Here is a 22,572-nt window from a genome sequence, read left to right as displayed (position 1 = left end):
CAGTACAATAAACACCGGTTCCACATTGATTGAAAGAACAAGCTGACCTGGAAAAAGTATTGACTGTTTCTTCTTTTCTAAAACATTTATCTTACGGAAAAACAGACATCAGCTAATATAGCAAAGTATTTGTAGTGGCAATTCCATGAACTATTCAAACAAGTGACTCGTCTACCAAAGGATTTTTCAGCATGACTCTTCAAGAAATCTTTAAGGTAGCCTGTGCAGCCGTCCATGGGTCATTAGTCGGCGTTCACCTGAGAAAAGATTGATTTGGTGTGTCGTTTCTCACCTTGACCCAGGACACTGTCCAAACACTTGCATTGACGTGTGTGTGTGTGTGTGTGTGTGTGTGTGTGTGTGTGTGTGTGTGTGTGTGTGTGTGTGTGTGTGTGTGTGTGTGTGTGTGTGTGTGTGTGTGTGTGTGTGTGTGTGTGTTTGCGCGGGGTCAACTATGTGTTGAGAGAAGGGTGTCCTATGTGTGTGAGTGCTTTGGTTTGCACCTGAGTAAGTGAGCAAATATGCTTTCAAAGTCCAGTAGTCTGTGATCCACGGAGACCACCACACAGCCACTAATCCCGTTCATCACAGCCAAGGCAAACACATTAGGCACACAACATCAACACCCAGGCGAAGAGCCCCATTGACGAATCCTTCAGTCTTTCATAATGGACCCAGGAGGATAAGCCAGTGTTATGCCTTAAACAGGTTGGAAAATGTATTTGATAGAGGATCCTCGTTGCCTTCTAAATAAATCAATGTTTTTTCTTTTTTATAAATTGTATTCTTGTCTTTTGTTGTTAGAGTGGGTTGGGTCCCTAAGGGATCAGGCTTAAGAAACTAGACACTACTCTGATGAATCAAGCACTTAACGATGTTGATGACATCATGGATACAGGTCAATGATAGGACGTAAACCGTTCTCTTCTTCCCTTGGCACTTCCCTTTCCTTTCTGTCATTGGCTCGTTTTCACGACATAAGTATATCACCTGAATAACAAGAGTAAGCTATACATAGAAAGCAGGCACAATGAAAGAGTTTCATATCAATCCGCTCTGTGTTCATTTTCTGAAATGTTGGCAAATGAGCTTTTGTTGTTTAAAGAAATGATGAAAAAGTCATGGTATGGGGTTGTTCAATTCCAGAAATGTATTTGTTTAAAAACTATCACTTGATGGTTTAATTTCAGAGATACAAATAATCATTTTTTTTTGCAAAATTCTACATATCCACCTCCCTCTCAATGAGGTAGTACTGGTGAGATTTACAGTCAAATGTAACAAATGATACATTTGTGACATCAATATTTAAAACATTGAAACAATTCAAAACAATACCGTGAGATCTGTATGTAAAACATTTACATTTGACATTTAAGTAATTTAGCAGATGCTCTTATCCAGAGTGACTTACAGTAAGTGCGTTCATCTTAAGATAGCTTGGCGAGACAACCACCTATCACAGTCAAATATAGAGGATATAAACATTCCATTCCAATGGATATATAGAGTTTTGCAACAAAAAAAAAACACATTTTCATAAACATCTATTTTACATACACATGAAGGTACCCATAAGCAATCATTTCTGATATAATTTTTTTTTTTAAAACACAAATGTGAAGATAAAAATGTTTCGGAAATAAACTCTTAAATTGTTTATCGTGTGTGTTTGTGTTTGTTCTAGAGGAAATACGGTCTATACGATTTCAATTGAAACACAATACCATCTCTAAACAAACACTCCCTGTACAGATTGACACAACAGGATAACAAACCTCGGTGCTCCCTACAACAACTGTTGGCATATAGAACCTGAAAGGCTATCCCATGCACAATGGGACTAGACAAGAGGCCTCGGGCCCCATGGTCGCTTGCTCCGAGCAAAAGCCTGTGGGCTCCCTGCTGTTCTATGCAACATGCTGAACAGTAGGGGGTCACCCTCTGTTTGTTTAAAACTCACAGGAGTCCCATTAAATCCCTGATTCCCCTCATTTAGGACTTCCACGGGGACACAAAGGACAACCCTGGGAAGCGGCACGTTGCAAGGGACACCAATTATCAGGGCGAGGACACAGGCCAGCTTGTTCGTGCTCAGGGACATGTCAAGTCGTTGGACGACCCCCTTCGTCAAACCCATTGACCACAGCGCACGGAGAGGCATCTTAATTGGTGTTGGGTAAACAGATTTTGTCACAAAGTAGCAAAGGAAGCTAAGTAGCTGAATGTTCACATTGTCCAACCCCTGACCTGGGCTTCGGGGCCATTCCCAGACATCATTATGCTCCGTTACTTTGATTAATCGTCTCTGACTCCCCTTTACGGTAGCGGGAAATCCAGGACAGCAATTAAAAGCAATATTCTGGCAATAACCACCAGAGTAAATAAAAAGTGAGCCCTTTTCTCTGTGTACAATGATATGATAGTGGCGAGAGGCTTGGCAGACAAAATCATCAATTTGGTGTGTGTTTGGCTTTTTATCTCAATGTTTGTGTCTCTATTTTACCCTACCCGGCCTCCCCCTCTTGGGTCTTTCATTCCATTTTAAAAAGGGGATTTTATTAGGGAATCACTTGACATCGTTAGTTTTGGAGAGCGGCCACAATGACAGAGTGCTTGTCTTGTATTATGAAAACATATGTCAGATCAGCAGTCGAGGACCAGAGTTCCGACCTCAGGTGAAAGGTCTGGGAATCTTTCTTTCTTGCCAGTTGCTTCTGTTCCCTATGTCTCTGGGCCTTTCCTCTATCTTGGTTTGGGAGGTGTCCATCTTCTCCAGGCAGAACCCAGTCCCATGATTCATTATTACAGGGACTGACCAGTCACAATAGGCCAGTGTTGTCCCACGGGGCCTGAAAGTGCAGAGTGTGAAGTTCAGTGACCGATGATGGGCTTTTATGCCAGGTGACAGTGCGGAAATTAGCAAGAGGATATTGACTTGATCTCATCTGCTTCACACGCTTTATCAGTGTGATAATGCGAGTGAGACAGATGGGTACTGGAACTCACAATGTAGAGGGTCCTGGGTCCACGTCCTGCTGTATGTTGGGAAGGCAGGGATGGACCCTACTTTGTTACATTTAAAAAATAAATACCGCACTTGCCACTATCATTGTCTTTAGAAAGACAAAGCCTATACTCTGTCAGATATTTATGAGTATCAAATGTGAATGTTCTATAACTCATAAAAAAACACAGCACATATTTTCTAGGATGTGTAAAATTGAAATGATCTTGCTATAACTGCTCAATAAAGGCAGCTACACATTTTTATGCCACTACCTGAAAACAAGAGTTGTTTATCTGATATACTGTATAATATTATGTAGATCAGGCTAACAGGACAAGGTTGTCTCTAAGTAGATTAACAAACAACCATGTGCCCTCAGCTCATTCACCCCCAACATTTGAGGGGCCACAAATATACTGTAAGTAACCTCAAATTAGTAGTGCTGAGTAATTAACCACTTTCGGTTTTTAAACAACTAATTTACTGACATCGGTTCAATTATTTGAATTCCATTTTGTTCTTTTTTTCTGTGAGCTCAATTCACACATTGCACAGTTTTTCTAGAGATAAATCAAATCAAGCCCAAACTGTGACATGTAGCAGAGTGTTGTAGTTTCCAACGGGTCAATGTTCTACATAATTTTGCGCAGAAAACGTGGCAATTAACTACAATGACCATAATCCATTGCGCGCCTACTTGTCCGGTCTGTTTATTTTAAGCCTGCTATTTAAAAGAGACAAGAATGTGCGAACAAGAGCGATAGCGAGCAGTTCCCTCGCAAGGTATCTCTACCTGAAAATACATCTAAGTGATTGATAGTTGCTATTCAGCAGTCACAGAAGTATGCCTTATTTATTTTGATGAACTACTAAAATACTGATTTTGTCAGACAGCATAGGCATCAGCTCTATGGAGATACGATGATGGAAATTAAATAATAAAGTCATCATATAAAAGAAATGTAATATTCACAACGACTGAAATATTTTCATAAACTAAAGTAATGTGAATAAATGATAGTTAATAAGTGGTCATCAGTAATGGGCGATCAATACCATCATTTTACTTTTATGAATTGTTTTCATTTTGTATTGTTCCAGCATTCAACACACATAATGCATAGTGCATCATTAATGCATCATTATTTTTTCATAATGAACCAACCTCAAAAATTGCTAATCCCTCAGCACGACAAATTAATTACATTTTTAGATAGTTTACTCAGTTATCACACAGGTAATAATGTTCTAATGACGAGCTGCTTGTAATACTGTAATATTATTATTTTTAAATCATATTTTTGTATTTGTTGTTTGTGTACTGTCTGTTTGTTAGTTTGTTTCTCTGGCCATGTATGGAGTTATTCCTGCTTCCTAATGAATAATAGCTTTATTTTTAACACTAAAACAAAACACTTCGAGATAAAATCAAATCTGACACTATATTTAGTGAGATAAAATGAGCTATCAAATAAAAGAAGAAAGAAATGTGACAAATAAGAGCACCAGTAGCGGTACATGATCGGAACATGAAGTCGTATATATCCAGTTAGACTTACTCTTGTGACCCTCGCTCAAAACCTCGGTTCACTTGCTCTAGTGGTGCTTAGATGATCTGATGGCCAAAAGGCATCGCTCCTTTGAAGAGGCTTAGATTTGGCCTTGAAAGAGTCAAGGGGCTTTTACCCATTGGTGGGAAAATGCTGATTAATTGTGTCGTAGCCCTGTGAGAAAGTACGCCCAGCGCAAAGCACTAATTATGGGCCCTCCACTGCCCGAGGAAAAAAGGGCAAAAACTCCCAACAAAGGCTCATCTCATATCTCAAGACAATGAAGGCCGAAGAGAATAGGAGAAAGGGGAAGTTAATGAGGTGTGTCACCTGGCAGCTGCTGATAGTGGGAGGGGAGGAGGGGGGAGTATTGGGGGGGACAAGGGGTATTCAGGACTATGGACTATGGAAGTCCTTCTGGAGGTCCCTTTTTTCCTCAGGGGGGGTACCCAGCAGGTTGTGTCTGCCAAGGATGTGAAGAGATACGCATGAAGGGCCAAAGCCTGGAGTGCCTCAAAGAGATCATTGCGGAAATAAAAAATCCCAGTTTTAAAATAAAATCCCGGTATATAACAACAACAAAGCTAGGATCAGTTGACTTAAGTATTCACACCCCTATACTTTTTTCATATTTTGTTATGTTTAAAAGTGGGATTAAAATTGATTTATTTGTTGTTTTTGGTTAATGATCTACACAAAATACTCTAATGTCAAAGTGGAAGAAAAATTCTTACAAAAAAAAATTCTTGAAAAATAACACATATCTTGATGAGATAAGTTTTCACTCCACTGAGATTATAGATGTTAGAAATGCCTTTGGCAGTGATTACAGCTTGACTACGTCTCTAAGAGCTTTGCAACCTAAATTGTACAATATTTGCCCCATTATTCTTTTAAAAATTCTTAAAGCTCTGTCAAGTTGGTTGTTGATCATTGCTAGAAAGCTATTTTCAAGTCTTGCCATAGATTTTCAAACCGATTTAAGACAAAACTCTAACTAGGCCACTCAGGAACATTCAATATCGTCTTGGTAATCAACTCCAGTGTAGATTTGGCCTTGTGTTTTAGTTTATTGTCCTGCTGAAAGGTGAATTTGTCTCCCAGTATCTGTTGGAAAACAGACTGAACCAGGTTTTATTTTAGGATTTTGCCTGTGCTTAGCTTCCATTTATTTTTTTCATTAAAAACTACATTTTCCTTATCGATGACAAGCATACCCATAACGTGATGCAGCCACCACTTGAAAAGATGGGGAGTGGTACTTAGTAATGTGTTGTATTGGATTTCCCCCAAACAACACTTTGTATTCAGGACGTAAAGTTAATTTCTTTGCCATATTTTTTGTAGTATTACTTTAGTGCCTTGTTGCATACAGGATGCATGTTTTGGAATAGTTTTATTATATACAGGCTTCATTCGTTTCACTCTGTCATTTTAGGTTAGTATTGTGGAGTAAATACAATGTTGGTGATCCATCCAAAGTTTTCTCATATCACAACCATTAAACTCTGTAACTATTTTAAAATCACCATTGGCCTCATGGTGAAATCCCTGAGCAGTTTCTTTCCTCTACAGAAAGTTAGAAAGCCTGTATCTTTATAGTGACTGGGTGTATTGATGCCTCATCATCATGGTCAAAGGGAAATTCAGCTTTCTTTATTTTTAACACATCTACCAATCAGTGCCTTTCTTTATTTTTAACACATCTACCAATCAGTGCCTTTCTTTATTTTTAACACATCTACCAATCACTGCCTTTCTTTATTTTTAACACATCTACCAATCACTGCCTTTCTTTATTTTTAACACATCTACCAATCAGTGCCTTTCTTTATTTTTAACACATCTACCAATCAGTGCCTTTCTTTATTTTTAACACATCTACCAATCAGTGCCTTTCTTTATTTTTAACACATCTACCAATCAGTGCCTTTCTTTATTTTTAACACATCTACCAATCAGTGCCTTTCTTTATTTTTAACACATCTACCAATCAGTGCCTTTCTTTGCGAGGCTTTGAAAAATGTCCCTGGTCTTGGTGGTTGAATTTGGGCTTGAAATTGGGCTTGAAATTGACTTCTCGATTGAGGGACCTTACAGACAGTTGTATGTGTGTGTGTGTGTGTGTGTGTGTGGGGGGGGGGGGGGGGGCGGGGGGGTTGTTAAGCACATTTTTACTCCTGAACTTATTTCGGCTTGCCATTACAAAGGGGTTGAATACTGAATACTTATTGACTCAAGACATTGCAGCTTTTCAATTGTATATACATTTTGAAAATGTTCTACAACTAAAATTCCACTTCGACATTATTGTGTGTAGATCAGTGACACAACATCTCAATTTAATACATTTAAAATGCAGGCTGTAATACGACAACATGTGGACTAAGCAAAGGGGGTGACTTCTTTCTGAAGGCACTGTATATGTAGGTATTTATTAAATAAATGATGTAATACATCAAATTAACACTTTTACATGTACTCTATATCATCTATCATTAAAAAAAATCTAGCAATAGAATAATATTTCTCAAACGAACCACTTTGTAGGGGTCAACGGCTAAAGCAACTACACTTCAAGAAGACCCCAAAACATCAGTCTGTAACTTGCTCGTTTCTACATTATTTTCCATTTTAGCAGATGCTCTTATCCAGAGCAACTAGAGATACATGCCTTGCTCAAGGGCACATCGACAGATTCTTCATCTAGTCTGCTTGGGATTTGAACCAGAGACATTTTGGTCACTGGCCCAATGCTCTTAACCACTAGGCTACCCGCTGCCTAGGCACAAAAGACGACATGAAAATCTATTATTCAAAGAAAACAGACGATTTTCAACAAAAAATAGTATATAAGCAGATTTATAATCCTGTAAAAACACTGCTCAGCTGTATGTTCAAAGACAAACATTAAAAACATTGAGAATCACAAAATGTTCCCCCAGTGGATTTTTCAGTCATAAAAGAAGACCAGTCAAGTGCGGTTTAACGTTTAGCTAGAATAAGAAAGACTGCGGTGTCTTGATGGTAAATGACGTGACATAGATCTACAGTAAATGGCATATGTAAAATGACTATATTAGAGCTTGGGTACCATTTTGGTTTGTCTTTGTTTTTCTCTAACCTGAGGGCATGTTAAGTAGTCTTCGAGAGACAAAGGTGGTTCTATGTCTCAAATAGTGTGCCACCAAATTTCTGTTGACAGGGCTTCTTATTAAGTTTGCGGTTGCTGATGCTTGAATTCTGAGGAACACTTTGGTTGTTCCACTGACATTTGTTTGACTTATGTGCCACCACAAACAGAACAGATTTTCTCAAGACAGTGACAGAGGCCGTTGTAATGCCATTCTTAATATGTTGTTATATGTTGATGGATGATGTTAGGAGCTGCGTTGAGTTAATAAAGAATAATTTATAAAAAATTTTTCACTATGAAAAGAAAATATCTTATAATGGAGTAAACTATTTTGCCGCTACTGCATTTAGAGTTTCAGTTCCCTGTGGAAGACATTTGGAAAGAGGATTTCATGCTTCATTTGAAAGTTATCGATTCAGTTCCAAGGCTATCCTACAGTGATCAATGGTTAACTCAAATAAAGGATTGGCAGGAGGTTTATTCAAAATGTCTTCCTATCATTCCGAAAGGTTCAATACATTTGTTACCATTGGTGCTCGTTTAGACAACCCTCAACCTCTATCTCTCTTCTCTCTCTATCATAACAAGTTGTTGAGGGACATTATTAATATACATATCATTCTTTCATCATTGCTATTCTGTAAGTAATTTGCACAGGCACAATATCTGTATTCAGATATATTCAATTGTCAAATTTCTCACCCTGGTCTGTATGAACCTGTTAGGGGATTCCATAATTCAATTGTACGAGTATTGCACGAGTATCGCACATGAAAATAATTGGCCATGAGACATTGCAATGCATGACTGAACATCCCTAAAAACCATACTCTAAATGAATGGAATACTAGTTTCTCTGAGTTCTGGTTTGAGTAATGAGATATTTTACCTAGACATGGTGTTAAAGGAGAAACTTCATGTAAAATAGTACTTTTAAAAGCAGACAGTGCATGAGACCTCTAAATCCAATGACGGAATAGCGTCTTCATCTGGTATAGCTAGGTGGCTAGGCAGACTGCTGTGTGTCTGATAACATCAGTAGGAAGTTAAACAAAATACGTTTTTTCTTCAAAACTGCCATCTTTCAGTCTGACGGTTACTGTAAACACCATTCCAGCGCACAACATTATAAGACATGCTATTCCACATTCCTTCACCCTGTTTTTTAGTAGGAGAAATGTCTCAAATGCTTTTGCCAAGAGAAAGCTCCCAACATTATATAAAAGTGGCATCATTTGTAGTAGAGTAACACAAGGTTCAGTTATAGCATTTTGAAAAAAAGTACTTGCGTGAAACTACAGAATTAGCAGAGAGTTCACAGCAGAGAACTCTCTGCTATTCTCTCAACACTCCATGTCTTTCAGCCTCATGGCAAAATATCCTCTTTAATATACAGTAGTTGTGCCAGTAAGGTGCCAATTGCAACACTCGCTACAGAAAATATCTCTTCATATTTCCACATTTTGAATTATGACAAACTTCTTAGGAGATGTAACACAAACTTCTTTCAGGCTGGTTTCCGGCCTTGACTTTAATGTCTGCATATCTTCCCATGGAAGTTTAGGACATTTCAGCTATGATAGCAATTTGCGTAATGGGAAAGGTTGCACAAGCCCACATCTAAACCCAGACGTTAGATGAATCAAATATTATATTCGTATCAAGTGGACCAAATTCAAATGACTTTTGTTCCTTGTACACAAACTTGCCTTACAGTCCCAATACGATTTAGCAGTTGTACACAGTGCACATACAGGCACTGTTCCTAAAAACATAAACTCGATCAGAATATTAAAGACGTGATGAGAATTACCCACTGGGCAAAAGCTGGTTGACTCAATGTTGTTTCCGCGTCATTTCACCTCAAAATGTAAATGTGTTGACGTTGAATAAAGGTGGATTTGTCATCAACGTAAGGGAATTTCGTTTTTTTTTTCAACCAACCTTTAACCTAAATCAAATAACATGGTGAAATGTGTGGTGGACTTCGCGTTGAAGTCACGTTACTTGACGACTCAACCAAATGTAAATCAAAACTCTACATTGAACTGACATCTGTACCACTGCCCAGTGAGTAACTACAAATATCTAAGTTCTGTTGGATGTCGTCTTGGCACAGACACAGCTAATGTACTATCAAAGTTCATGGTTAGGTTATAGTAAACGTGCCAGACTTTACAACACATTTCCAATCCTTAGAATAGCTCTTACAATGATTCCGCAATGCAACATTTCTCAACCTAGAAATCTACTGCTGTTAAAAGCAGCCTTCACACATTTAGGTTTGTATAGTATATGAAAATGCATTTAGTGAATTTATATAACCCCAGTGTGTAGGAGCGAAAAGGCATGCATTTGCCCCTCAACTATAATACCAGGACAAGTAAACACATAGAAAAATGGTTTTAAATATAGTCCTCATTTTATTAACAGAGGCCAAATAAATTCATCACATTGTATTTACAAAGAAAGGCAATAAATATCTTATAATAGTCATAAAATTGTTTTGCATACATTTAAAAAAACAAAAACATTAAATGTGTCATGATGTTAGTAGCATCTCATACAAAACCTGTCAGTTGGTAGACAAATATAGGCTACTTACTACAGCTCTACCCTGGAATAGAGGCTGAACTTTGTCATCAATGGTAATGATCTACAATGTTCTGTAGGGATCACAACTCCCCTGGTTGTCAGGTCTAGTAATGGCTGCAGTCTGTTTCCTGAATCCAAAAGAAGCATATTTCTGGTTGTACGGTTTTCAGGGTTTGAGAGTTAGGTCTTACAATACAGAGACAGTGGGTGGATAGGATGACTCTATACCTGTCTAAGTACACATTTGAACAATTCAGTGCTCTCGACATTATAACTGGCTTGGTTGAACACATTGTTAAAGATGAACAGTTTTTGGGATGTCTCTTTGAACATGGGTGCTTGGGGTGCACCATGAACAACCAGAAATGCAATCCACCTTTTGGTTGTAGGCCTATGAAAAGCAGGGCAAAATTGGTGGATGCAGATGTTAATAATAACAGAAAGCTTGCTCTGTGTCAAAAAAAATGATTCTGAAGTATATCAGATAACATCATATAAGGCAATGTTTCAAAAGCTGTCCAGTATTCATTAGGCTTTTTTTCTCCAACGTTCTACCACAGTAAGACACGTAAGGCTAAAGGTGTGATATTACGTTTCCCATCGTAATAGCCAGTTAACTTCTGAGCCACATCAACTCAGGTTAAACAAAACTACAACCCCGTCTGTCTGATGCCTGGCTAGTCAAAGCATGTTGAATCATCAGTTGTACAACAAAAAAAATGTCAAGGAAATCACACTGCACACAACGTGTTCAGCGCATTCCATCCAGAGTAGGCAACGATTCAGGCAGAAGGTGTCAACACGGAGGGAGAGTTGGGGGAGGGAGAGTGGGCACTGTCAAATATTGCACTCAAAGCTGCACAGTTATCTAGGTAGACTGTGTCACCTGCCACTGTCACCTCTTTCCGTCTCGTCTCCCTGGCGTCTGATTCCAGTAGAAATACGGGATCCGTGTTGTCGGGGGGGGGGGGGGGGGGGGGGGGGGATGACACAAACAAAACCGACAGGTATTTCAATCAAATCTAGCGCTTTCTTTTTATAACATTTATAAACTCATGCTTCCCACCCTCATTGTCAGAAATATGCCTTCAGTTTGCAATTCAAAGGAGCCGAAGATAAGCAATAAGGGCCCTTTGTCATCCTTAGTTATCCGATATAAATAAAATAAGACACATTATAATAATTATAACAACCCAGAAACACCCAACATTTGGGAGATGTTCAATGTTCCTGAAATATAAAAATAAAACATCTTTGAAATGTTTGTTCTTTTTTTGCCGTCGTTCTTTTTTTTTTTTTTTTACAAAAGTCTTCAAGGTGTTTTTAAGGCAAGAATCTCGTGATTTCCTTGGGAAAACAGTGTGTCTGATGTCCCATGGGACCATCAGTTAGTTTCGGGGTTCTGTTTTAAGCGACGCGCCCTTCGTGTCCGCTTAGTTACTGTAGTGAAACGGAACTCTTCCAGTGGGTCCACCTTGCCCTTCGGGTGGCGTTTCATGAAATGCACTTCCTGTTGTGTTTGTGTGGTCCGCGATCCTTTTTTGGGCCTGCCCTTCCTGTTGAAGCCTAGGTACCACCCTTTGTACTTGGCCGACACGAGAGCTGTGTAATTGTTCTCCAAGAATTCTTCCACGAAGACGCACTCCTGATTCCTTCCATTGAGCTGCAAGGGGAAACAACATGGTTTTAGACACTTAGCACCTGGTTTCCCAACACTGTGAAAAAACAACTTCCGCATTCCACAATGGCAAACCATCAAGGAAACCTATTTTACCTACTGCCAAAGAAACATTTCTGTATGTCATATAAGCCAGAAAGAGATGGAACTACTACAGTTGCACAAAGTTGTTTTTCATTCCTTTTTAAATTGTGTTTCTGGTATGGCTCTTGTAAGGACACATACACCTTACTAGACATTTCAAACTTTGCTTTTCTCAGTTTTAAACTATGTTTGTATTTAAAAAATAATTATAAATTTTTGTGATATACACTTCCATACTTATGTATTTGGACAGTTAAGCTGCATTTGGACAGTGAACGAACAAACATCACACCTCACAAAAAAATGCTAACCTCCCCTGTTATTGGAAATGGTGAGAGGTTAGCATTTTTGGAAGGTATGATCTTTGTTCCTCTAACTTTCTCACACATCATTATTCAGGATTAATTCATGGTTATCCATATTCATGGTAGCATCCACATGAACGTGGAAGTGTTCAGAAACATCTTCTATTCTTATTTACAACAAAAGTGACTCCAAAATTACACAATACACTATTCACTATTCAGTTCCCCCTGGGGAAGAAATGATCCGAAACAAAACCAAAAACTGCAAATGTATCCAACAAGTTTGTAGAGTCACAAGCTTGATGTAGTCATTGCGTGCTAGAAATAGGGGACCAAATACTAAACTTTTAACTAGACATGTATAAAAACACCCTCAAATAAAAGGTGACATGCTGTCGCCTTAAATGAAACATTTGATCTCAAATCCAAAATGATGAAGTAAAGAGACAAATTTGTAAATGTTAGCTTCACTGTCCAAATAAATACGGAGGGGAGTGTACATGCTGCTATTCAGTGGTGTAACGTACTTAAGTAAAAAATACTTTGAAGTACTACTTAAGTCGGCTTTTTTCCCAGTATCTGTACTTGACTATTTTTATTTTTTTACCATTTTTACTTCACTACATTCCTAAATAAAAGTATGTACTTTTTACTCCATACATTTTCCCTGACACCCAAAAGTGCTCGTTACACTTTGAATGCTTAGCAGGACAGGAAAATGGTCTTCAATTCACACTCTTATCAAGAGAACATCCCTGGTCATCCATACTGCCTCTGATCTGACAGGCTTACTAAACACATGCTTCGTTTGTAAATTATGTCTGAGTGTTGGAGCATGCCCCTGGCTATCCATAAATTAAAAGAACAAGAAAATGATGTGGTCAGGTTTCATTAATAAAAGCAATTTTAAATGATTTATACTTGTACTTTTGCTTTTGATACTTAAGTATATTTTAGCAATTACATTTACTTGTGATACGTAAGTATATTTAAAACCAAATACTTTTAGACTTTTACTCAAGTTAAATGTTACTGGGTGACTTCAAATTCAGGTATTTTTACTTTTACTCAAGTATGACATTTGGGTACTTTTTCCCTAGCTGCTGCTATTTTACATGGCGCCACCTGGTGAACAAGAGGTATAATTCCAATGGCAATGCTGCTATGAGGCCATTAGCCTGTCAAAGCATTGTGACGATTGCAGTCTATAATTGACCTGGTGGAGGATCAAAAGGACAGCACAGGTTACGTAACAGGATGCCAGTGAGTTATCAAAAGATTTCTGTCAGGGGTACACTGAGAAAAGCACTCTCCATCCTGGCTTGTATGTTCGGCAAGTGAACATAAGAATATTTTCATTCCAAAACGCTATATATTTTTTTATTTTACCTTGATTTAACTAGGCAAGTCAGTTAAGAACAAATTCTTATTTTCAATGACGGCCTACATCCACCAGGCTCTGATAAATAAGTAGTGCTGCTTGGTTTTACACAGTTAAATGTAACAAATAACTACATTTAAAAAAAAAAATTGAACTGTACAAATGATACATTTGTGACATCAATATTGAAATATAGAAATAAATAAATACAGTAATATGAGGTCGGTATGTAAAACATTTACATTTGACATTTTAGCCATTTACCATATGCTCTTTTCCAGAGCGACTTATAGTAAGTGCATTACTTTTAAGATAGCTAGCTGAGACAACCACATATCACAGACAAATATATAGGATACAAACATTCCGTTCCAGCTTAACAATGGATATATAGGGGTTTTGCTAAAAAAAAAATAAGAAAAAAAAAAACATTAACAAATTAAATTTAAAAAATGACGAAAGTCTATTAATAAAAAATCTGATAAGAGTAATATTTTACACACATATGAAGGAACTCGTAAGCAATCATTTCTGATGAAAAAACACAAATGCGAAACATTTGTGGATATAGCGTTTTAAAAAAATAAATAGTTGTCATCTATTTATGTCTTATTATTGCACAGCGATGTATGTCTTAGTCTTGCTAAAATATCCTTACAGGGTAAATCCACAGTTGGAAAAAATAACCGCCACAGTTTCGGTAACAAATGTACGGAATGGGGGATGGAGAAATGTAACCACTCTTAAATTCATAGACAGCGCTACGGACGCAAGGACTGACCATCCATGATATCAACATTATAATTGTCTTGAGACTATACAGTATCAAGTTGAACTAAGCTCATGAAGCGCTTATAAGCTATATTCTTCAAGAATCAATGTGTACATGTAATTCATTTAGAAGTCCCAACAGATGTAGCAACTGTAGATTCCCCCTTTAAAGAGGATCTTTATCACACATAATAATAATAAAAACTTCTCGTGTAAAAGTATTTGTTCTAATGTTAGTTATAGTAATGGCTTCATCCACTGGAATCACTCAAAGAATCTGTTATTGGCACTAGGCAAAACATGCATTTCCTTGGGTTAGATTTGCCCCATTCTCTAGCAAGAGAGTAACGACCAAGGAGATGCTTACCTTTCCAACTATTTTGCCATTCTTGTTCATACAGATGTAATACTCACTCTCCTTCCCTTTTATTCGAATATGGCTCCCAAAGGTTTCCGTCTCGACAACAAGAAGAGCTACAAGGTGAAGGAGAAACACATTTACTTCATGAATACTTTCAGCCACTTACAGTACATTCACTAAGTTGATTGTACGCTGATTGATACAGACCATTTGAAGCAGATAATAACTATTGGTTCATGAAATATACTCTATAATAGACTTCACCATCTCCACAGAATAACAAATATACAACTTTAGCCTCATAAACACTTTGAAAACGACCCGTTCTAAACAAGCACGCCGGCGGCTTCTTTTGCTCTGGCACAACCTTAACCCCTGTGGGGGTCACCTTTGTTTCTGTTCGCTCCTCGCGGGCAAGAGATCTGCCAAACATTTTGGAGCGGTTTACGCTCCCTCGGGATTAGGTTTCAGGTTCTCTTTAGTCTGTGCTCACTCAATCAAAAAGTTAAAGATGATCCATTTGTTTAACACACTGGCCTATTCAGTGGCACTCAAGGGAACGGAGGCGGGCAGGGGGGGGGGGGGGGGTTCTCCAAAATTGTCCTGTAAAACAATCTTGTAGGTGAGTGGGAAACTCATCTCAGAACTGACGTTGAGAGAGAGAGGGAAGAAGACATCCCGCCCTTTCAACCAGGGAGCAAAGAGGATAAAATGACTAGTGAGACTTCTCTGAATGCACACATTGGCGCTCCTGAGAGGAGTTGGAGGAGCTGAGACAGAGACAGACACAGGTCCACACTTAGCTGCCCCTCTTCCATCCCTTTCATACTACAATGGAAAAAAGCAAGCTGTACCGTGATATACCGGGTTGAAGAGGGTTTAGTGTCGCTCACTGCGGCCAAGCTTAATAAGAAACCCCACAGCATTCTCAGCGCTGAATCCCAAACGACTGTGCCTCGGACTTATGCATGTACCACTGGAGACTCCAATTGCAACCTGAAACTACAGGTGCAACATCTGCCTTTAAAAAAAAGAACTACTTCTGCCTGTTTCACGTGGACTTTTTTCAAACAAATGTGACTATGCATTTAGATACATAAGATGCTATCGGACAAATGGTGACATCAATTATGTGGGATTGCATGTGACACATTCTCTAGCCCAGCTCTGCTGCCTGGGGAGAATTATAACTCTGACTTATCCGCGTGTATATGTGGGGTAGCTGACCTTGTAGTAGCTGAGGCTCCATTTCTCAGCCATGCTTTCTGACCCTCCATTGTGAGGTTGCTGTTATGACTGAGTGAGGATTAGTGCAGAGAGGAGAGAAGAGTGTCTTCCCGAGCCTCCTGTTAAATCAGTGTCAGGGAGTTCACAGGTGCCAGGTACTGGGGCTGAGGGGAGGGGGCAGGGTTGGCAATTCCTCATGGGGAACATTGAATCTGCTTCCACTCAAGCTCTAACAAGCAACGAGAGGAAGCCTCGCCTCGGTGCATCTGTGACTGAACACAGTCGACCGGCGGTGCTTGTTGGCGACTCATACATGTGAGTGCAAACAGGCAAGCGCTCCCATACAAATGCGTCTAGACTGCAGCCCAACTTTTAATAGAAAATGGGCCATGTCCACAGTGACAAGTACTGATAAACCCTCCACAGAGTTGAAAAGAACTATGCCAAGCATCACGCAGAATTACTTTCCATGACAACAATCAGATGTATTTCCACCTCAATATAATCACCGACCAGAACAGTGTAAGGAACACAGCTGAGACACAGTGAATAAAGACAATATATACAGTACCTCTAGATGTGCTTTATCTGTGGCCGGACACACTCATAGCCTCAAATTCCCACACTATTCATAATCTTAATGGCTTAACCAAGCAATCAGTAAGGTGCTGAGTTAGGGTCAAAGTGCACTCATTAAAACATGTAAACCCAACTCTGACCAGTAGCGGTCCAAAATAGGTTGAATGAATCCTGTTTCATAAGGGAAATGTTTCCCACAATAAAGACCATTGATGAGGGGAACTGGCTTGAAGCGTCTGTAAGTGAAGTGCACAGGAATTCTCCCGTACCGTACTTGCCCCCATCGTCTCCGTTGGCGTTGACCTTCTTGCCCAGGATCTGGACGTGCTTGCCCGTGGTGTGGCTGTACAGCTGGTAGATACGGATCTGCTTCCGGCTCAGGTCGTCCGGGTTCCGCGTGTGGTTCTCAATATAGATCCTGAAATCGGCTGAGCTCTGTTGAGATTCCTATAGGAGAAAGACATGACACAGGTGGTCAAAGACCCGCTTTTACCAGGGCCTCTGTCGTGAAGCTCTGCTTAAAGGCCAGAAACTAAGGTAACACCTTGGAAGTTGTAAGCTGACATTTTTAAGTTCCGTTTGCACATTAAAACTGACCTGTTTCTTCCACACGACATGTTTACAAGGTAATGAAACTGTGCGGCCTTGTACAAATTCAAAAGGGCACACACTGTAGAACAAAAACACAACATGGTACATGCTTCATTATTATTGCATGTCTTTGTATTGAGGCAGCTGTCTATGCGCCCGGGGATATCTTGAAAACAGTATTCCATTTCCACAAGCAAGCAAGCCACTAGCAATTATACACCTGAAGCATCCATCCCTGTTACGCTATCATCAAACAAATATCTGCCTGAGGGCCCAGTAAGGCCCATAAATCACAGTGGAGATGTGGATGTGATGGCGAGAGGCAGCTTGTACCACAGAAACACACTCGGAGGGGAGCCTCTTGCAACATAAATTCGCCATTCAAATATTTCACACTGTTAGCCTGAAAGCAAAGGTCTGTTCCGCACTTACAATTCAGGGCCCCCCCCCCCAAAAAACGGAAGAAATCGCTGACTTCGACAACACGTCAAAATGAACGCAGCCTGTGTGCCCTGTCACCCAAACCCATATGTGGATGGGAAGGATAATGTATACTTTCGAAACCCCTGGAATCTCGATGTGCGCCAAGATCCCATTCCCCAGCTGTATCATGTGGTAATTACATAGTAACTGCCTTTTTATGTGGCTTCTCTCAGGTGGCTAATTATAGACACATTACATACTCCAACTCCTTGTTGTTTTAACCTCAGAAAATTAATGACATTTAGTGAATGAGAGGGGAAATATGCTCATGGTAGAACAAATCTTTAACACAGGGGGGAAAACAAACCACTGATCTGAATACAAATCCCCGTAGTGTTAGCAAGGTGTCAGCGAAAATTGAAGCAACTAAGAAGCATAGACACTTTTGGATGGTCTAGAAACAACTGCAAATGCATGAATTGAAAATATGAAACAATTGTACATGATGTGTAATGTAAGGGATAATCAACAAGGGGCTATGCGACTGACGTGGTAGTTGTGCTCCACGACACGCTAGCGTAGTTACATTGCTTTCCAGAGAACACATAGAGCCCCAAGCTGACTATCCCTTCATACCATGGGTCTAATTTAACACATTTGCTGCTAAAAATGTGTTTATTTGCCGGTAGAAATGTGCTCAACATCCACTGAAGTATCTTGCAAGTTCACTAGATAGCAGCAGTAGTTGACGTGGTAACCAAACAAACAGACTTGCTGGTTTAGCTAACCAAACCATCAGTCGTAGCTTGCTATTATGAAATTTGAATTCAACAATGCCAATGATGTTTTCAATTCGACTTTTGCATTCAAAAGCAGCTCAAACATAGAACATGCAACAATGAACTATAGCCATCGAATTCTACCGTGCAAATATACTGTGCGTTATAGGGAAATAATGCACGCTCTATAGTCCCCGTCAAGCCAATCAGAAACATGTATTCAACAATGCCATGGTACAACACTAAAATTAAATTGTTTGCCTAAAACAAAGATGCATCTTAATCAATAAGCAATCTTATTGAAATCTCTATGTCAAACATCCTTTGAATTTAGTCAATGCTTAGGAGGAGGAACATTAAGGAAGTTACTATGACACACCTCATACTTCCATACCTAAGAAACAGTGCATCCAATAGAGAATCCAGAACTCCATTAAAGCTTCCACAACTCTAAAAGAGCATTCACAACCATCATAGAGCATCCAAATCTAATAGAGCATCAACATCTCCACTAAAGCTTCCACAACTCTAAAAAGAGCATTCAAAACTATCATAGAGCATCCACATCTAATAGAGCATCTTAATAGAGCTTCCAAAACTCACCACAACCCTGGAATGAAATGGTCTGTCTATTATACTACCCCACAAATTTCACCACCAAGACAGCACTCACTAAAATACTTTTAGGATAACTACTGCTTTGGGATTTGTATCAAATCTCTCCATCTCTAAACAAACATAAAGGTGTGTTTTGTAGACAATTGCATTTCACACGGAGGAAACAAAGGCAAGCCGCTGCAGAGGGCCGAAGGTAAACTTAACCGACCAAAAAAAAATGATCGGGCCGTCTCCCTCTTTAAAGGCGGGATGAAAATGGGTATGGTTGAAACTTCAAAAGTCTGGCACCATCTTTGCTGGGAAGCTTAGCCCCCTTGCATCTCAGATACACCTTACCACCTGCGAACCCCACACATAGGTTTCCAAAACACTATACATGCCATCGAGGTTGTGCTGCGCAATTGTATTGGTCTATCGAAAGTGTATTTCCTTCAAGAAAGCCTTCTATGAGACTTCCTTCTGACATACCTATTTTTTTGCAGAAGCAATTAGTCGTGCAAAGCATGAAGCATATATCGATTTATATATATCACCACAGATATGGGAAGCAATTAAAACTATAGTATTGTGATTACTGTCTAGGTTGGGGGAGATATCAGACAGTTGACACTAGTGTTGTTTTTGCCAATTCCTTTGGAACAAGAGCACATACCCTTACATAACCCAGTTGTCTCCTCTTTATTTATTTATTTATTTAAACCACCAGCTTTTTTCCTCGCTGAGGGGTGTCTTTGTAAGATGTCCCCTCTATTATGAAATGGTAATGCCAGGTTTTTATAATCATGATCCCTTGACCCATTTGTTTAGAACATCTCCGACAGAGATGTGATGTCCAAGAGGTAGAATGAGGGATTGTACTCTATGTCTTCATCTATTGCAGCATCATTGGATGGATTGGGCTTCTCCTTTAATAATTTGTTTGGCATGAGTGGTTTGTTGACAATCTTAATCCTCATCTTCAATGCAAAGGATTACTTGTTGAAGCAACTCTGGAAATGTTAAGATTTTAAACTAGGTGATATCTTATCACCTCAATCAAGGGGAAGGATTGGGCACATTGTATGTAATTACTTATCCCTGTATAAATAGCCTCTGACTTTTAATAAGCATTACATTGGAGACAGGGGAAAGAAATCGAGTAATTCTCTGTAATCCCTGAGAGATTTGATTGGCATCAACCCTGGTATATGATACTGACTAGACTACAAAACTAACCCCAACAACAGAGGCATGGAAGCATTTCAGGATGTGGGCTAACCGCTGCCTCTCACTGTATCCAACAATATAACATGCTGGTTTCCAAACTACCCTTTGTATCTGCTATTAATTTACACCAAATACATCATGACAAATAAACGGAACTAAAAATAACCAACACATTCATGCCCAAACGCATTCATTTTTTAAATATTAGGCAACAGTTAAATCTAACTCCATGCAGCATGTTACACTCCATAATAATGAATGTGGGTTTTTACTGACGTTTGCTATAGACAACCAAGTTCATAAATAAATCGCATGCGTCAAAGATGCGGAGTTAGTGCGGTTTATACTATTATTACAAAATAGATCCACGAGTCTGAAATTGACCAAAACAGCTAATTTCATTATCTAAACGTCCTTGAAATGTATTTTCATCTCAGTTTTTCTCTGTTTCAATGCTGGTTGCCTGGCTCAATTGAGTGCGGTGGGTTTATCTGGTGCACTCGGGGATGCCTCGTTCATTAGCGAGATGCAAAAGGGTAGTTTCCTCTACATTCCAAACCTATTTCCTTACAATAAAATGTACTATATTTTAACAAGGGTAGAGTTACTTTGCTTGTATTTTTGTTTGATGAAGAACAAACATCGATCTTTAATTAGGGAATTGTGTTCATCTTATCTAATTAAGGTAACACTAAAAAGTAACTGAAATCTGAGAAAAAGAACGCGCGTCTAACAAGGTATGTTCAAGGTTGCAAAGTACCCATAAGCTAAAATAGTGTATAGTTACTGTATCCAATTGTATGAGTATTTGTTCATAAAAAATCCAGAATGGGTCCAGCAAAATCACACACACACACACACACACACACACACTCACACACACACACACACACACACACGCAGTGTTCATAACCAGAACAATCAAATCAACCTACCTGGAGCTGGAAATAGAGGACCAGAAAATGTAAACACCTGGAGAGAGAAAAGGGAGGAGGGGGTTAATCACAAGCAATTACATAAAATATAAACGGCTATATCCATACCTGAATGTCAACGGTAGCAACTATGTAGCTTTTAGCGACTTCTATTGGTAAGAATGTACGTGTTTTGAGAAACGAAAGTAATAGAAAGATGGAATCCTTACAGGTATATGAACCTCGAAGGCACAACAGACATCTTGACTTGCTGAAATACACCTGTTTCCACAGTTTTAAAGCCCCGAGAGAAGTTGAGGATAGACCCGCCAGCGTCCTTACGCACACAATCCCGGAGGTGCCTTTGAATCCCAGTGTGATGATAAATAACTGGAGTGCAAAAATGTCACTGCATGCAACATTAGGTGCTTCCTTGTTGTAAGAAAATGATCCAGGGGGAAAAGGTAACGTATTGTTTCTTGTCCGCCTCCAAATCTCCTAGCTCCGCTCTCACGGTCCGTTTAGACAGCGGTGTATTGCCAGGCGCGGAAATATTCAACTTGCAACCATTGCTTAGTAGATTTCCCCTTGTTTAAAAATCCATTGCGCGCACCCTCTTTCCTCCCAAAGGTGCTCCTCCAAAGATCAGAGGTACTTCAGTTCCGTCCGTACCTGCGGGGGATATCTACACATTGCAAGGATCATTTTAAATCTTCCGACTCCACAGTGGGAAAATGGCAAAAGGGGACAAGTGCGTAAAATCGAATATGAAAATATATCTATATATATATATTTTTTTTTACGTGGAATACCTCGCGTTCTGATAAAAACGTTGGTGTTATCCAGAGGGTAGCTATAAATATGAAACCTGAATCTAACGCAGCGGCAGATCTTCGTAGCAGGGGCGATGGTGTAATGCCTGTCAGTGGAGTATCTGCGGCTAAGGATTTGGGCACAGTGAGGTTTTTCTGTTGGTGGTGGGTGGAAACGTGTCAGCGGTTTGCACCTGATAGGGTAATCTTTGAGAGGCCATCAGTTTGGAGAATGTTTTCCTCGAGTCAAAAATGATAGTGATTGGGAGGGAGTTGGTACAAGGAGGAACACACGAATTGATTGACTTGTTTTTTACCTTTTTTTTTTTGACTTTTGTATATAGGCTTCATTTTATTTGGAGCTATTCGATATTACCTTAAAAGCAGGTGTAAGCCTATTTCAAGTTTAAAATAGCTTACTTGGGCGAATAGTGGATTTTCATTTGAAGCTTAAATCATATTTTGTATTTTTCATAAATGCCTATCTGTTTTTTATATATATATTTGTTATTCAGTGTTAGTATTATTAATCGAATTAATATTAGTTTATTA

General features: G+C 39.2%; 1 protein-coding gene across 2 annotated transcripts; it reads right to left on the bottom strand.

Annotated features, from left to right (window-relative positions):
• Positions 1-11,574: 11,574 nt before the first annotated feature.
• On the bottom strand, positions 11,575-22,329 carry LOC110505093 (fibroblast growth factor 18). 2 transcript variants are annotated; one of them, XM_036970225.1, is made up of 5 exons: positions 21,439-22,329; positions 21,230-21,266; positions 16,956-17,124; positions 14,878-14,984; positions 11,575-11,954 (listed from the first exon to the last, which is right to left on the bottom strand). In XM_036970225.1, exons 1-5 carry the CDS (start codon positions 21,468-21,470, stop codon positions 11,676-11,678), a joined length of 624 nt encoding a protein of 207 aa, XP_036826120.1. In that variant the 5' UTR covers positions 21,471-22,329; the 3' UTR covers positions 11,575-11,675. The 2 variants fall into 2 exon arrangements, with proteins under 2 accessions (XP_036826120.1, XP_036826119.1); XM_036970224.1 differs by having other exon boundaries at positions 16,947-17,124; positions 21,439-22,328.
• Positions 22,330-22,572: the final 243 nt, after the last annotated feature.

The sequence above is a fragment of the Oncorhynchus mykiss genome, chromosome 31 (assembly GCF_013265735.2).
Source record: "Oncorhynchus mykiss isolate Arlee chromosome 31, USDA_OmykA_1.1, whole genome shotgun sequence".
In the NCBI taxonomy this organism is placed as follows: domain Eukaryota; kingdom Metazoa; phylum Chordata; class Actinopteri; order Salmoniformes; family Salmonidae; genus Oncorhynchus; species Oncorhynchus mykiss.
The sequence above is the reverse complement of the archived record's forward strand: the minus strand, read 5'-3'. Positions and strand labels throughout refer to the sequence as shown.